The sequence below is a fragment of the Chaetodon auriga genome, chromosome 24 (assembly GCF_051107435.1).
Source record: "Chaetodon auriga isolate fChaAug3 chromosome 24, fChaAug3.hap1, whole genome shotgun sequence".
NCBI classification, from domain to species: Eukaryota; Metazoa; Chordata; class Actinopteri; order Chaetodontiformes; family Chaetodontidae; genus Chaetodon; species Chaetodon auriga.
This window is the reverse complement of record NC_135097.1, coordinates 6,658,262-6,673,309: the sequence shown is the minus strand read 5'-3', so window position 1 is coordinate 6,673,309 and position 15,048 is coordinate 6,658,262. Positions and strand designations below refer to the sequence as shown.

Sequence of the window (15,048 nt, the reverse complement as noted above, 5' to 3'; positions counted from 1 at the left end):
ACAGGTGGCAGATGTAGCAGGAACCAGGAGAGAGGGAGAGACGAAAGAGAAGAACAGCATAATTCGATACGAGCCCGCTGAGGGGACGGCAGGGAGGAAGGCGGCCAGCAACGAGGGAGGAATAGAGCAGATGCTCCATGTAGGAGGAGGGCGGTGGGGGTGGGATGGGGGGGGGGGGGGGGGGGCAGACGGTCAAGTCCCTCAGTGCTGCTACCTGTCATTTACTCTTTCTGCCTTCTCTGGCTTCCTGTAGGCCCTGTCCAAATATTTTCCCTGTCACACAAACCCAGAGAAAGATGCAATTAGGGAGCAGACGAGATCAGGCAGCGATGTACTGAGGCGACATCTGAAGGCCTTTTAAGGTTTTATACAATAACCCAGAGGAAGAGATTCAACAAAGCGTCATTTTATTTTTTTAAAAAAAGTGATATTTAAGGTTGCAATGAGCATTAAAATGTGTTGGTTGAAAAGCATTGGCATTGACTGACAGAATACTGTTGTATAATATAATGAAGACAATGATTTGATTGCATTTAAATCAAAGGTGACATGTATTGTATTTAAAAAAAACACTGTAAATACATTCAGGAATTAAATTAAACGATGAAAAACAAGCATAACAATGAAGTTCAATAAATACTGGCACAGGAGGTGCTAAATGTCCCTTTAGAGTGCAGTCTTATGCAGCTTCTTCATAAATACTATAAATTATGTGCAGACACAGCAGTTTCTAATCATCTAAGCTACGTATTAATCCAGTTTGTGTCTTTTCGCCCTTCCTTTCGACACGCTGGGCTAATGCCTCTGAACTCCTCCTTCATCAGCGACAGCATTATCTAATAGTGTTATAACAAGCGGGAGCTACAGAGCAGGACAAATTGCGACGGCTAATTAACACTTCATTAGCCAAGCTTGGAGACGTAACTGTTGTTCTCCCCGGCACGCTGCAATCGCAATACAATTACTGCTTCATGCAACTCGTGGCCTAATGAGCTTCTCAGCTGATCCAAGCACTGCGCGTATCATCTTTCCTGCAGAGCATATGGCTTAAGGAGGTTAGTTTAACCTTACTGGTCTGTAGGCTATACTTACATACTGTATAATATCTAATAACATGATACAGGGTATTCACTATTTATGGTGCATCCATGCTAAAGAGTGGCCAGGCTTTTAAACCAGTGCAAGGTGTGTAATGTCTCTGTGGGTTTTCTTCATCATTCCTTGATTCTTGATGGTCGGTGTGATTATGGCGTTGCACAGCGGCATTTCTGTAGTGATCCTCTGAGTGGTGCACGTACCACGGCCCGTACACAGTTCCCCGCGCTCCTCAGATGGCGGTGGCAAACAGAAAGATCTGGATGAGCGGCATGACCTTCAGGGTTGAAAGGTCAGCGAGGACAGCCTGCGGTGTGTATGTCAGACAAAACACAAGTAAGAGTTGTCGTCCAAACCCACACCCCCTCCTGACCATAGCAGTCTTAGAGCCCATGAGAGGGGCTCTAAATGGCACCCTCCCCCCTTCCCAGGAGACATATTTCAAGATTTAAAAAAAGAACCACACAGAAGGCCGTGGATAATGATGATGCAGGATCCTTGGGAAGCGACAATCCTTACTTAAGAGCACACCGCTCCCCACTCTGTCCTTTTGGGATCGGTGGGAGATTAAATTTAGGGACCCTATCATGTTTAGAGACAGGGTTTAAGGTTTCAACGCTGGGCCCGGAGTTCTAAATATAAGATAAGGAGCAGTATGTTATGATATCTCCTCTCTCTGCCGGGGCAGGTGGTAAATGAGCAAGCAAATAGTGCCGGCTAGCATCTCAGACGAGCAGATCAGCCTGTCGCCCCATGCGTCATATTGTAGTTTAACCCCCTCACCCTCAGGGGAAGGGGAGAACGGTGGGGGAAAGAGGAGCGGGTGCGGCGAGTCACCGTATGGTTTACTCTTGGTTTCAGTCATATGATAGCGGCATCACAGTATGGGAGCGGTACACAGTGCAGGCATGCACCAGAACAACATTAGCGGTGATTGTAATAATGCAACACGAGTGACAGTGCAGAAGGTGACAGAGGATGCACTCATTGAGCTTTCAGTTGTGTGTTGCAGAAATGAGAGCATCTGTTGTAGCTTGTCCAACAGTGCATAGGCTTTTTGTTCCAGGTGTTGGGATATGACAGCAGAGGAGCTGGGGAGTGTTGGGACACAGGGCGGGGTAAGAGGGTGAGCATTCCTAAGTGTCCAGCCAGCCATTTTTTTCAGACATGTGCATGCAGAAGACTGGGTTACTGGTACTGGCTGCTCATCAACTGCTATTTACAGCCTTCCAGGGGTATGTGGGGGGACAGGGAGAGGACTGGAATCAGAGATTCTGACTGACACACACACACACACACACACACATACACACACAAGTCCAATGTGAGACGGACGCACCTCAGCTGAGGCCAGCGACGTCACTTCCATCAGGTTCTCGGCCCGGAAGGCAAACACAGCTGCTGCTAGCACTGGAGGAAGAGAGAGGAGCAGGAGTTAACAGAACAGAACAGGAGAGGAGGATGGCATGTGGGAACAGCAGAAGGAAAGACAAAGGGAGGAGGTTAAGACAGAGAAAAATAATGGATCGCAATGAGAAAAAGAAAGAAAAACACACTGTAACTGTGTCCCTACCAATATCAAGGCAGGGTGCAGCAACTCTTACCCGCAACTATCTCCAGTGAGTCGTATCCCAGGATTCGGTCCCAGAGAAGAAGCAGCTGGTCAGTGGACAGATAGCCAGAAAAGGCCCGCACCATCCACTTAAAGGCAATACGTAACCTGTGGTCAAAAAGGTGTTTGTGTCACTGACACAGGAAGGAGGGCTTCCAGAGCTAAAGATCCACAGTGAGCAAAAATTATACTCTGCGAGCGAACCAGGGAATTCAGATGGAACACAGACGTCTTTAATTCAGGATCAGAAGGCCTGTTAAGTCTCCACGAATGTGTTCCTGATTCAGAAACTGTGATTCCAGTAATTCACCACAAGATGGCAGTAGACCATTATAAAAATACAGTGTTTATCTGCGCGTGCAGAGTCTATATGATTCTTATGCTGCATGAATATATAAACAGCTTAACATAAAGATATCATTCAGATGGAAGAACTTTGATAGAAAAAGATAGAGACCTGTATTAAAAGTGAGAAAAGGCTTCTTTTATGGCCCCTTGGACAATTTGTGTTAATGTGTAAAGGACCAAGATGAATATATGATTTCTATGGACCTGACAAGGCAGGAGCTGTGGGGAAGCCGGGCCCTAAATTACAATGAAAGAACACAGAGCAGCAGCACACTTGTATCTCTGTTTTCAGTCACTAAATATTTCATGTCGGTGGATGAATTAGCCTTTTAACAGTGTTGGCACCGCAGCTTACTGGTGAGCTGGACAGGGCCGCAAACACATAAGGATGAAGCAGCGTGTACTCACGGCTGCGCCCCGATCTGTCGCAGGTGGTAGAAGAGCTGAGGCAGGTGGGTCTGGAGCAGCCGTTCAAACTGCAAGCACAAGGACACTATACCCTGCAAGAGCACGCATGAAAGCAGATGGACGGACATGAACACACCAGCAGAATATCTTCAGCTGGACGTTTATGGAAACCAGGGATCTTACCGAGAGAGAGGAGGAGATGGAGTGCAATCTGAAGAAGTAGCGGACGTACATTTCCCTGAAAACACTGTACAGCTTGGAGGGCTCGTTGTACAAGAAGCACAAAGGTGCCACTGTGGGACAAACACACACACACACACACACACACACACGCTCCCTGTCATATCTGTCGTATCCTCCTGCAAGTTTATTGTGAGAATTAAAGGTTGACAGGCGCAAAATACACTCACCATACATTGAAAACCCGTGAAAAGGGATCACACCTGTTTAAATAAGATTTTTCAGTCAGTGCGGTTATTGCATATAAACATTAATTACATTAACAATGCAGATTTACAACTTATATGTTAGCTTTCAGACAAAAAATTCACAGATGAACACAATACTGCATGAGAAAATGTTAAAAACTGTTTGAAATAATATGACGGGAAGGAGAAGTCGCAGGCTTACCGTTGGGAGGATAAACAACAGCGCACTCCTCGTCTCCCACCTTCCCTGCTTGACAGACACACAGACATCAGTGACCGGGACCTACAGCGCTGTGTGTGCGTGTATGCGTGCGTATGCGTGTGTCCTAATTATCACTGTCACTCGTCGTGTTAAGGTCGTGCGAGTGAAGTGGCGCTCCTGTGATTTCGTGTGATGATGGCGTGTGTGCGTCCTCGGTGAAGGGGACCATCATCTCACCCTGGATGTAGGATTTTGGAGGAGTGGCGCTGTTGTATTTGAAGTGATCCAAGACGGCGGTGTCCCGAGAGAAACAGAGCAGCACCTGGGAACACGCAGGTTTGGCAGATAAAGATAAAGATGACTGATACTGGATTCAGTTCACATTTGAAAGGTGCTTAAATGGCGGAAAATTGGAGTAGTATCCCTGCCTGATGACGGGATAAAGACGACAGCGGCTAATCATTTTTTTGTGATGACCTTGAGCAGCATTGCTTCCTCTTGAGTAAGAATTCTATTAAAGCAGCAAACCTGGAGCCAGCGATTTAGGAGGTACTGAGGCAGAGAGTCTCGAGTGGCTGCTTGTATCACAAAATGACCTTATAAGTGGGCCCTTCTTTCCATCACAGTCCTGTTTCTGTGTCTTTTTGAGGACCGATTTCATTTCCTGGCCACTTCAGATGAATTACATGAGGGGAGGGTAATCTTTTGGGGCAAAAATGAGACCGGCAGACCTTCGTAAGAGATGACCAAAAATGACGGCAATTGCATGTGTCTACACCGCCTCCTGTGTGACCTTAAAGTATACCTGCTGGGGCGGCTGTGGCTCGGGAGGCAGAGCGGTCGTCCATCAATCAGGAGGTCGGTGGTTCGATCATTGGCCTGTATCCTGGGGCAAGATACTGAACCCCAAAAAACTGCCCCCGATGCTGCACCATTGGTGTGTGAATTCATATGAACGTCTGCCAAATGACTAATTGTACTTGTAATTGTACAAAAAACAGCGGTCTACTGTTGTACCTGAAGCACTTTTGTCTGTTTGTGATCGATATTTGCAAATACTGGGAAGCATTCTTTCACGATGGCGTTTAATAAATGTTGCTTATCTTTAAAAATCATGGAAAGTAAGTGGGAATAGCTCACTTAAAGTAGCCTGAAAGACCACAGAGGCATTATACTTTCGGTGTAACTGACCAGGTGAGGTCACTTTAATTGAACGTGAAGCGTCCATAAGAACGTCCCATTCCTTCCTCTTGTGCTACTTCTGCAGACACCTCTGTGAATCCACGCTCGCTCCAGAGTGAGTGGATTCTTTCACTGCCTAGTGAGTTTACCATCAGCCAATATTGACATTGATAACAGGAGCATTACATGTTAACAGCCGCTAAATAAACCGGTTGCCGAGTGTATATGCACCAAAGGCAAACACACAGAGCAGTGAAGGCAATGCTAACAGATTGTATCCTCACCTGTGTAACTGTAGGTAAAGAGGAATGCTGTCATTCAATTCATTTTCTTAATTTAATCAGTGATCGTATATTATATTGGTACAGGCCCACAGTTCTCTCTGCACTCAGTAAACTCTGACCAGACAGTCCCGGTGAACAGATTACAGAACCTCACATATGACTGTCGCCTATTTGTTTGAGGATATTTGATGTTGAAGAGAAAAACTTAACATCCGAAACCAAGTTTTCCGGGGTTTTAAGCTGAACTGTGGGAGAGCAGATCCTACCTGATAGAGGAAATCTTCAAACACAAAGTAGTAGTCGTCATTACTGGCGGTGAGCTTCACATCCTGGAATTAAATGTCATCTCAAATGTCAAAAGGAAAATGTACAGGAGAGGTTGGAGCATATAAATCACTCCTCGTATTGGGAAAGAAAAAGATGTACAGAGGGATTGTCAGAAAATATTTCCAGAAATAACTTAAAGTTGATGTTGTGCAGGACAAATGTTTCGGTGACGGGACTCTGAAATTCACCAGAAAACCAAATCTTCCACTATTCGTTTGTCATTTACTGGAAAATCTTGGCGAGGCGGCTTCATAAATGTCGAGAGCGACAGTGTAGGGAGGCGTACCTTATAGATGAGGTTGTCCACCATCAGGTCATGTTGAATGACTCCAGCCATTAGCTGCTCATAATGCATCACATCCTGAAATGGCAGAGACCCAACATGTTTTATGTGCAACACAATGTCTAAAAATCATATCCAGAAGCCAGTGTGGTAAATTATCTGTGGACAAAATGTTTGTTTATGAGGTTGGTGGTTGTCCTATAACGCAAGCTCCAGTGACAAATGTGGTAAGTCGAATATCAACCCCTTTATGGATGCTGCTAAATCAGCTTTATGCATTCTGACGGCGATGACAGGAGGATTAAACCAAGCTTAATGGATGGGTATCGTGTTTCCGACCACATGGTTAAACTCAAACGTGTCTCCGGTTTGAGGCGGCTTATCATAAATGAACAAAAGAACAGGCAACGGGGTGGACGGGGAGATAAAAATGTCCTCTCTGACAGTTGGCAATGATCGGCGCTGCGGATGTGAGGAGAACAGAAACAGAGATGGTCATTTTGACAGCTGAGGTAGAACACTGAAACCGCCGCCGTAACTTGGACAGCATCAGGGGAAGAGACTTAAAATAAGTTCTGCTAAAACTGATTATATATCTTGGAGATTTGGGTCACCGCAGTCGACTGTTGCTGCATGTGGAAATGATAAAATCTATTGAAAACGAGACAAGACGTCAGATAAATATCACACAAAACTGAGATGTTCTCTGGCGAAAATATTATTTCTTCAGAGGATACTTGTGTTGGATGTACAGACAAAGAACCTCATATTAGGTCTTTCGGTGTTTGTAAAGCAAAAGGTGATGGAAAATTTAAGCAATTAACAAGATGCGGGTTACGTACTGTCAACTCTGACTGTTTCATGTGTTTGGCCTTGGGCCGTCCACAGCCATGCTAACACTCTGCAGGCCTCTGTCAGGTCCCTGTATCTCTCCCTCAGTTATCTTCCCATCACATGCATTGTTTTATCGACTTGGCCTCAGCAGGAGACTCTGGACTGTGGCGTTTACACAGCGCGTTGCCACACAGGCGGGCAGCGGCTCTGTTTGGGCTGTGCTAAATCGCCAGCATTTGATTATCTTAGCATTTTGTACATACTGGGCAAGCCGCAGTGAGCTAAGATAAACAGGAGAGGGGCTTATATGCTGATTATGGAGGAGTTGTAGGTCAGCTGGGGTCCCATGTGTTGATTTTTACTGAACAGTATAAATCCAAAGACACGAAATGAACAGCACAGTTGGTGCCATGAACTGTGAAAATTACAGCAGCTGAAAACTTTGGGAAGCACGGCTGCTTTACAACCACCACCAGCGCACGACATCTGTGTGCATATGCGTGCATAGCACCTGAGGCTGGTTCGTAGAGTTAAGGATGAGGGCCCACAGGTCTGCCCGGAGCCCGGTGGGACAGCCCTGCCTGCTGTACTGCTGCGCTGCTGCACTGTCCTGCTCCACGACCACTACAGCAAAAAGAGAGAGCAACAGAACGAGCGTGCATGAGACAGAAACACATGTGAAGTATATGGAGCTAGGTTTAGCTTAGCTTAGCATGATGGTTTTAAAATTCAACTGACTGTGTACGTTATTACGTTGGCAAATAACTGCCAGAAGATTGGACCCCTAACCCTAAAACATGTTGGAGATATATTGAATGATCTAGCTACATCTAGCTTTCTTTTCCCATTTGGAGTCCTGAGCAGAAAGCTGGACAACACACCACTGCAAAACATCTCTGGCCAAAGAGGAAGCGTCCCGACTAATTTGGACTGTAATAATGCCTCAGAACTCTGGAGCAACACCATCAACACGGCCAGTCGCTGTGACCACTCTGGACAATGTGGGCTCAATCAGACATGGCACTGACTTTGTGCTGGTTCAGCTGATTCGGACATTTGTGTTCACACATACAGCTCATCCAGGTCATGTCAAGAAACGTTAAGGGTAACTAGCAGCTTCACCGTGACAGAAAGAGTCCAGGAAGACAAGCCAAGACTCACACAGACACCCAAGGCACAGACCTCCCCTTGTGAAACATCCACATGTGCAAAAAAAAAACAAGATGTGACTGTTTAATTAGTGAGCTCTGCAGGTGCTGGCAGGTGGACTTGGCCACCTTCAGTTGGAGCTAGGCTAGCTGTTTCCTCCTGTTCCCAGTCTTTATGCTAAGCTAGGCAAACTGTTCTTCTCACACATGAAAAGTTAAATTCATATCTAAGAAAACACATCATTGATCATTCAGTGCATTCAGAGGTTTGGTCACTACAGTCCAGTGGGTAGCTAATGTCGGCAAAAAATCAGGTCAGTTTTGTCAGAATAAACAGAAAGTCTTGTGATTCGCTGGGAGAATGACATAATATGTACAAACATCCAAACGGTACAAAGCCAGCTGAAGTAGCTGGGAAAACGAACACCTGCACATCTGGAGAGACTGCATGACAACAAGCAGGCAGCTCAGCTCTGAAGCTGTGAAGAGGTTTGTTTTTGTCCGAGAAAACTTGGAAAGCATGACCTCCGTTCGGACAGAAATAAAACATCTTTCAATGGCCACTCCAAAAACGTCAATCAAAAATCCAGAAGAGTGGGCGAACCGCCGGCTTAACATCCTGCTGTTTGGGTTTCCAGGCCTCGCTCAAACGTACACACGGCTTCACAGTTTCATTCAACCCCTCAGAAAATGCATAAACAACAAAAAAAATCCTAACACAGACATTTCCACAACGGTGATTATGAATCAAGTTTTCTAAAAACACTCAGCACGTGCTGCCAGCAGTCCCTCGCACATGTCCATTCTACACTAAATCTCTGTTGTGACAGTAGCCAAAAACACACAGCCCTTGACTTAAGGTGCTGGCCAGTCATAACATAAACCAACACACTCCCCGGCTCTTAAATTTCCTATTTGAGCGCACTTAACACTTGGCCTGGCATTTAACTCGCAGCTCTGCAGCCAGACGGGGGTAAAATAGTGGACGGGGGCCTCGTGGCTGTGTATATAAAATACAGCATGTGTTTTTAAGCTTGGACTTGATTGATGTCTGATCGGTGTCCATAATAAGGCTGGTGTTTACACTGCGTTCATAGCCGGGCGATGAGATAAGAGTTAAAGTGTCCCTTAGGCCGATTAAAGCACCTGAGAGGGCAGAGAGCAGGATTCACGTAACGGCGAGAGCTGATGCTGGTCTGCGCTGCATCAGCACATCCTCTTTATACAAGTCTTTTACAGTATGTTTTTACCTTTTATAGCAGCATCTATCACAAGTAGTCAATCTTCTCTTTCAGATTTTATTGCAGTGGATATAATTAGATTTTTTTTTTTTTGATATGCATCTCCAAAAGAAACTCTTTCAAGTAAAAATAAAACCAGATGTTTCACGGTCTAAATAAAGTGCAAGTAGAAAAAAAATAAAACTGGAATGACACAAGACAGGCAGGCAAGATTCCTTTCTCTACTAAATCAAGTTAAATGGAGTAAATACAGACTAAATCAGAAATAGTATTGATGAATAACGATGGTTGGTTGGTACTTTTGGAGAAAATGTCCCACGTTTATGCATTTAAACATCTCAATGAAATAGCTGGAATGACAGAAAACCATGAATAGAACTTTAAACTATTTCAAACCAAGAGCCAAACACTGACCTTTCTTCCCGATCTGGACATGTTCGTTTTCAAACAAGTCTGCGCAGGGGAAAGAAAGAAAGAACAAAACAGATGCATCAATGATCGCCTGGTCGTTGCTCAGTTATCTCTTTGATTTACAAACACAGAGATGGTAGATAGATGATTCTATTTAAAGCCTAAACACCAGACCGTAGCAATGTCAATATCTGGACTTAACGGAGATCTTGTTTGAGAAAACCCAGGCAGCCATGTGGCACGGGAGAGGAACGGCGACTGATATGAGGCCAGCGTGTTGTACAAACCGTTTAACCTCAGCGTTCAGGAGGTAAACACATTTATTACAGTGTATTTGTGATTCATTACTGCTCGGTGAAAGATGCGTGTAGGTCTGATATTAAAAAGCTGCTTTATATCCAATCATAGATCATATTTTGAGAGGATAAAGAGTCCGTAAGTCATTTGTCCGAACCAGAACCACGAGGGAAAATTATTCAGCCATGACACAGCGTCCTGCACGCTGCACGTCATCGTGACAGGATGCAGAAACCGCCGAGCAGCTGGCTTGTTAAAGGAACAGTTTAACATTTTAGGACAGAGTCTCCGGCTTCGGCTACATATTTACCGACATGAGAGTGGTATCGATTTTCTGATCTAGTGCATGAGGAAGCGTATTTGCGCTTCTTGTGAATACCTGGATGGATGTGTGCGTGGTCATCAATCCCCAGCTGCCCAGTGGTCAGGTTCAGCTCTGAGTAGGCCTGTCTCTGAGAGTTTAACACACACACACACAGATTTCAAATCCATGGTGCGTTTTTCTGGGCCTGCTTAACAGGATATACTGTTCAATGGACACCAATGGACAAAACACCTGCAGACAGACACACACATGAGTAATCTCAATGAACCAGACGTCCACATGGCCGCCTACCAGCTGTGGGATGTCCCTGACGTTGAGGGGAACCTGGATGAGTCCCCAGTGGCTCCTGATGCTGACGTCCTCGCTGCTATCATGGTTTGGATTCCGCAAGCTGATTAACACCTGTGCAGAAAGCGATGAGGTAAGCCAATGAAATTAATTTTTCTTCTTTAAGTCAAACTGAAGCGAGTAGTCCGATATGCAAAGAAGTCTGCTTACCTCCAGAAAGTCTTTCGGGGCGTAGACAGGCCTAAAGCGACTTAAGTCTGTGGAGGCACAAAGACATTAATGTATCTCTATTATACGTTAGTTGATAGTCCCACTTACAGAGCACGCTTTTAAGTGGTACTTCCAGCTGCTACATGCACAGTGTTTATATATGCAGTTTCAGAACCATTTTAACAGCTGTAACACCGAGACTACACAAATCCAACCATCCAGTCCATTTAATCAACTTGAATATACTTCATCTGTGACACTTGACGCAGCTGGAGCTGACCACTTTTAGGAAAGTCAAAAGAATAGCACAAGGCCACTTTAAGTGGGACTTCCATCCACTGTCTTCATAACGCTGCAGTAAATTCAAGTGCCGTGTCATTCCCAGAACGAGGGCACATTAAGGTTTGGATGGAAGGAGGGGTGCTGCTCGTTATCGCAGCTCCATCCAAGGAGTCTGGACAGCTTCTATATTCACAGTCCAAAGTGTTTATAGCCAGGGGACGGCACATCCTAAATGTTATTATACGCCAGTGAGCCGTGATAGCATTGTTAGGACAATAGGTTGTCGTGCTCTTTGTAAATGTACTGGCTTGAAGTGCAAACGGTTCATTGAGAGCTGAGCTTTTCACAGTGAGGTCTTCTCAATCTGAGTGCGACTAAGTATCTGAAAAAATAAAAAAAAAAGGATTGTACTGCATGCATTCCTCTTAAAAATGTGCTTTTAACATACACATGAGCGAGGATGATAACAATTAAAAGTCTGCACTGAAGAAGCTCAGTGGCTTTTATCAGCACTGTGGTTCCAGGCAGCTCAGGGTGTAAACGCTCCCATTGTTAGCTGCTATGTCACCCATATGCCGCGAATCAGCATCTGAATACTACACAACATACTTTTCAGATGCTGCACAGTCGAGCCCAGTCCTTAAGAAAGGTTTCCCTGGATAAATACAGGTTAGAAAGCAGACATGGAAGTGGTCGGCCTGCTTAAGAGATGTGTTACGCTGATGTAAAATCAGGCAGTGTGTGAGCGATGCACCAGCGCGCAGACACATCAACACCGATCTTTCATAAAAGGCAGAATGCTCAGGGCCAAACCCCTGGGCAATGTCTTGAGACCTGGTTCATCCGTGCCCATCTCGTTCCATTTGTTGGTGAGCTCCTTCTGCTCCACTGCAGGCCTCTGCAGAGAGAGGGCAGAGAGGGAGGATTTCAACAAAGCGTACAGCTAAAACAGAAACAGATCTTGGAAATGCCAAATTGGATAGGAGGTTCTGTGGTCACGAATTTGAATTCTCTATTTATCATTTGGCATTTGCACAGAATACAAATGCAATCCAAGCAGAATTGCCTTCCTCTTATCACTCTATAGCTTCAGAATCATTGCTTCCTCTTTTAAACTGCTAGTTCTTGGCTACTGTCAAACTTAGCCACAAGAATAATAAGATGCAACAACAGTACCATGACATGACAAAAATCCAATGTTATAAGGACCTTTACACTGGAGAAGATGTTGCCAGAGAACCTGAATTAAGTGCTGCTGTAATTAAGTTATGTTAGATGTGACAATATTTTAGCTACCATGCGAGCCAGAGGCACTTCAAGCTCCGTACTCATGCTATTCAGGCTTTTGAGGATGCGCTTCTCCCAGCTGGCCTGTGTACGAGAGCACACACACACACACACACACACACACACACACAAACACAGAAACATTTGTCTTCAGATTAAAAAAACAAAGGGGTTCTGAATTCGGCAGGCCGAAACAAGAATCAGGGAGGTAGAAGAAGAACAAGTGAGGAGTGACGGAGATACGAGTGGACAGACTGACCTGTGCCTTGCGCATGTAGGCCAGCGGCTCTTTGAGATGCTCTGGAGGAGCCGCGGGATGGCTGGGGGGCAGCTGGCTAGAATAAGCAAACACAACATCGGGGGCAAGGAGCGTTACAGTACAATAGCAGAAGGGTTGATCAAGTGCAGTTAATAAATTTTAAAAAAGCCAAAAAGACTGAAAGCTTTGAGGGACTGAAGCCGCCACAAAAGCAAACATGTTCCAGAAAGAGCCGTGTTAAAGAGCTTGAGAGATCAAAGTCACACGTCAAACAAAAGCCTGATAAAATGTTATGATTTTTCTTAAGAACAGGCCAGCGGAGAGCTCAGATGAGTCACATTTCCACCGCCAGGCGCAGCAATCGCCTCATGTCTTTTCCCCACGAAGCTCGCTGAGAGCACACTGAATGACTCAAGGTCTGCGCTAAACAAAGTTCAGCCTAATCTAAACACCTATAAGAGCACATAGGGCTGACTAACAGCCGAGGAGGCATTAGTCGATGTCATATGTCATCCATTAAAAGCAAAGCATTAAGCGTATTATGTTTCCGTCTGAGCCTCAAGAGGGCAAAGAGGGCATGTTACCCTCAAAGGTAAGAGAGTACAGTTAAAAGCTCTTTATTGAAGTTCACAGAGGAGCAAACATAAATGTGGATTATACTGGAGTAATTATCAGTGCGTAAGGTTAACAATCTCCAGATTGTCATTTCAGTGTTTTTTGGCCAAAGTTAACATATGAAGCCAACAACGCTGACAGGGTTAGATGACAAAAACAAGATGTGCTGCAGGGCCAGAGCAACAAGCAGGACCTGATCTGCAGTCCCTCTGTTTATAAAACACACACTGTACATTTCTCTTTGTGTGCCAGACAACAATGTGGAGTACAAACAAAAAAAAAAAACGCTGCATCTGAATTATCTATAATGCCGAAAACTCAACTCAATGGCCGCTAACTGCATTTTTATCTTGTGTGTGATATTTTCCTAAGCTTTATCCTCATTCTCACACCTATCCCCCACCTGTGTAAACAATGCACAGTACACAAGTAATTTAAGACTTTAAAACGTTCCTCCACGTGACAATGCTTCACCTCCCCAGTGAGATGTTAAATGCATGCTGAAAAGCAGCTACACACAAGCCTGAGACACAGACAGATCACAATTAATCTGTATGACCTGTATCTGAATAGCTTCATAGCGTTTCTTGGATGCAGTTATGCACAATTTCATCAGTCTATCACCCAGACAGCCTGATAGCTCAATAGGAGTGTATATAAATGTGTGTGTACGCTTGCTCTTCAATATATATGTTATCTATGTGGCTTTTCAGTGACTTAATCAAAGTCTGGTCCATCATTTGCTCCACATCTCATGAGCTATCCTCTCCAATCAGGGACAGTTCACACCTTTTCCAAGCTTTATAACCGCTGTATGCATGCGGTGTCTTTCCTGCTGCAGGGAAAATGAGAATATCATGCATCATCTGTAACATTTACTCATATTCTGTGACTGAAGTGCAAACCTCAGGGATCAAACAGCTGTGTCAGTGTGTGTACAGATCTGTTCGCCATGTTTGTTTTATCACATTAATACATTAGCTTGATGCAACTTACACATGCAGCTCTCTGTACACTGCATTCTGTAGCTTTCTTTCCCAGCCTGTAAAACATTGAAATATGTCATCACCACACAGAAAGAAAGATAATATAATACGTATATTACCAACAGAGCTGTGGAAGTGTGTGTGTGTGTTTGTGTGTGTGTGTGTGTGTGTGTGTGTGTGTGTGTTACAGAAGCTTGAAAAAAATGCGCCCACCTGATGTTTTGAGAAAACTGCGTACGTCCTCTTTAAGCGACTCCAATTTTATGTCAGGTTGATGTAAACACTCCTAAATAATATTTGGGAGAGAATAAAAAAGGTTTGTATAAGTTATGAAGCTCGTGCGCTGTCGAGGTCAACCTGAATTCAACTGTTGACTCTCTGAGATTGACAGCAACCTGCTCCGCATCGTTAGCCACATGCTAACCGGCTAACTCACTTTGGCTTGTCTCTCTATCTGGGAGTGCAAATGGCTTCCTTTCAGCCGCTGGACGATCTGAGCGATGGTCAGCGATAACTCGGTGCCTTCGTCCATCCTCCTTATCAAAGCTCGACCGGTTTCGCGTCCGTAATGGCACAGTTTGATGCTGAGTACGCTGGTAGCATCCGGCGATGCGGCAGCCGCCCCCCGCAGAGGTTACTTAGCAACTGAAGCGCGTGCGCCGGGCAAACAAGGAGCAGACACTTTGGTTCCGAGCT

General features: G+C 44.9%; 1 protein-coding gene across 2 annotated transcripts; it reads right to left on the bottom strand.

Annotated features, from left to right (window-relative positions):
• Positions 1-390: 390 nt before the first annotated feature.
• Positions 391-14,999, bottom strand: tbc1d19 (TBC1 domain family, member 19). Of its 2 annotated transcripts, none has more exons than XM_076725273.1 (21): positions 14,789-14,999; positions 14,566-14,638; positions 14,363-14,408; positions 12,752-12,827; positions 12,502-12,576; positions 12,040-12,103; positions 10,924-10,970; positions 10,717-10,827; positions 10,480-10,552; positions 9,807-9,845; positions 7,515-7,627; positions 6,173-6,247; positions 5,826-5,888; positions 4,331-4,415; positions 4,094-4,141; positions 3,874-3,906; positions 3,647-3,756; positions 3,464-3,555; positions 2,700-2,815; positions 2,435-2,505; positions 391-1,402 (listed from the first exon to the last, which is right to left on the bottom strand). In XM_076725273.1, the coding sequence occupies exons 1-21, from the start codon at positions 14,882-14,884 to the stop codon at positions 1,328-1,330; spliced, it is 1,581 nt and encodes a 526-aa protein (XP_076581388.1). In that variant the 5' UTR covers positions 14,885-14,999; the 3' UTR covers positions 391-1,327. The 2 variants fall into 2 exon arrangements, with proteins under 2 accessions (XP_076581388.1, XP_076581389.1); XM_076725274.1 differs by having other exon boundaries at positions 4,094-4,138.
• Positions 15,000-15,048: the final 49 nt, after the last annotated feature.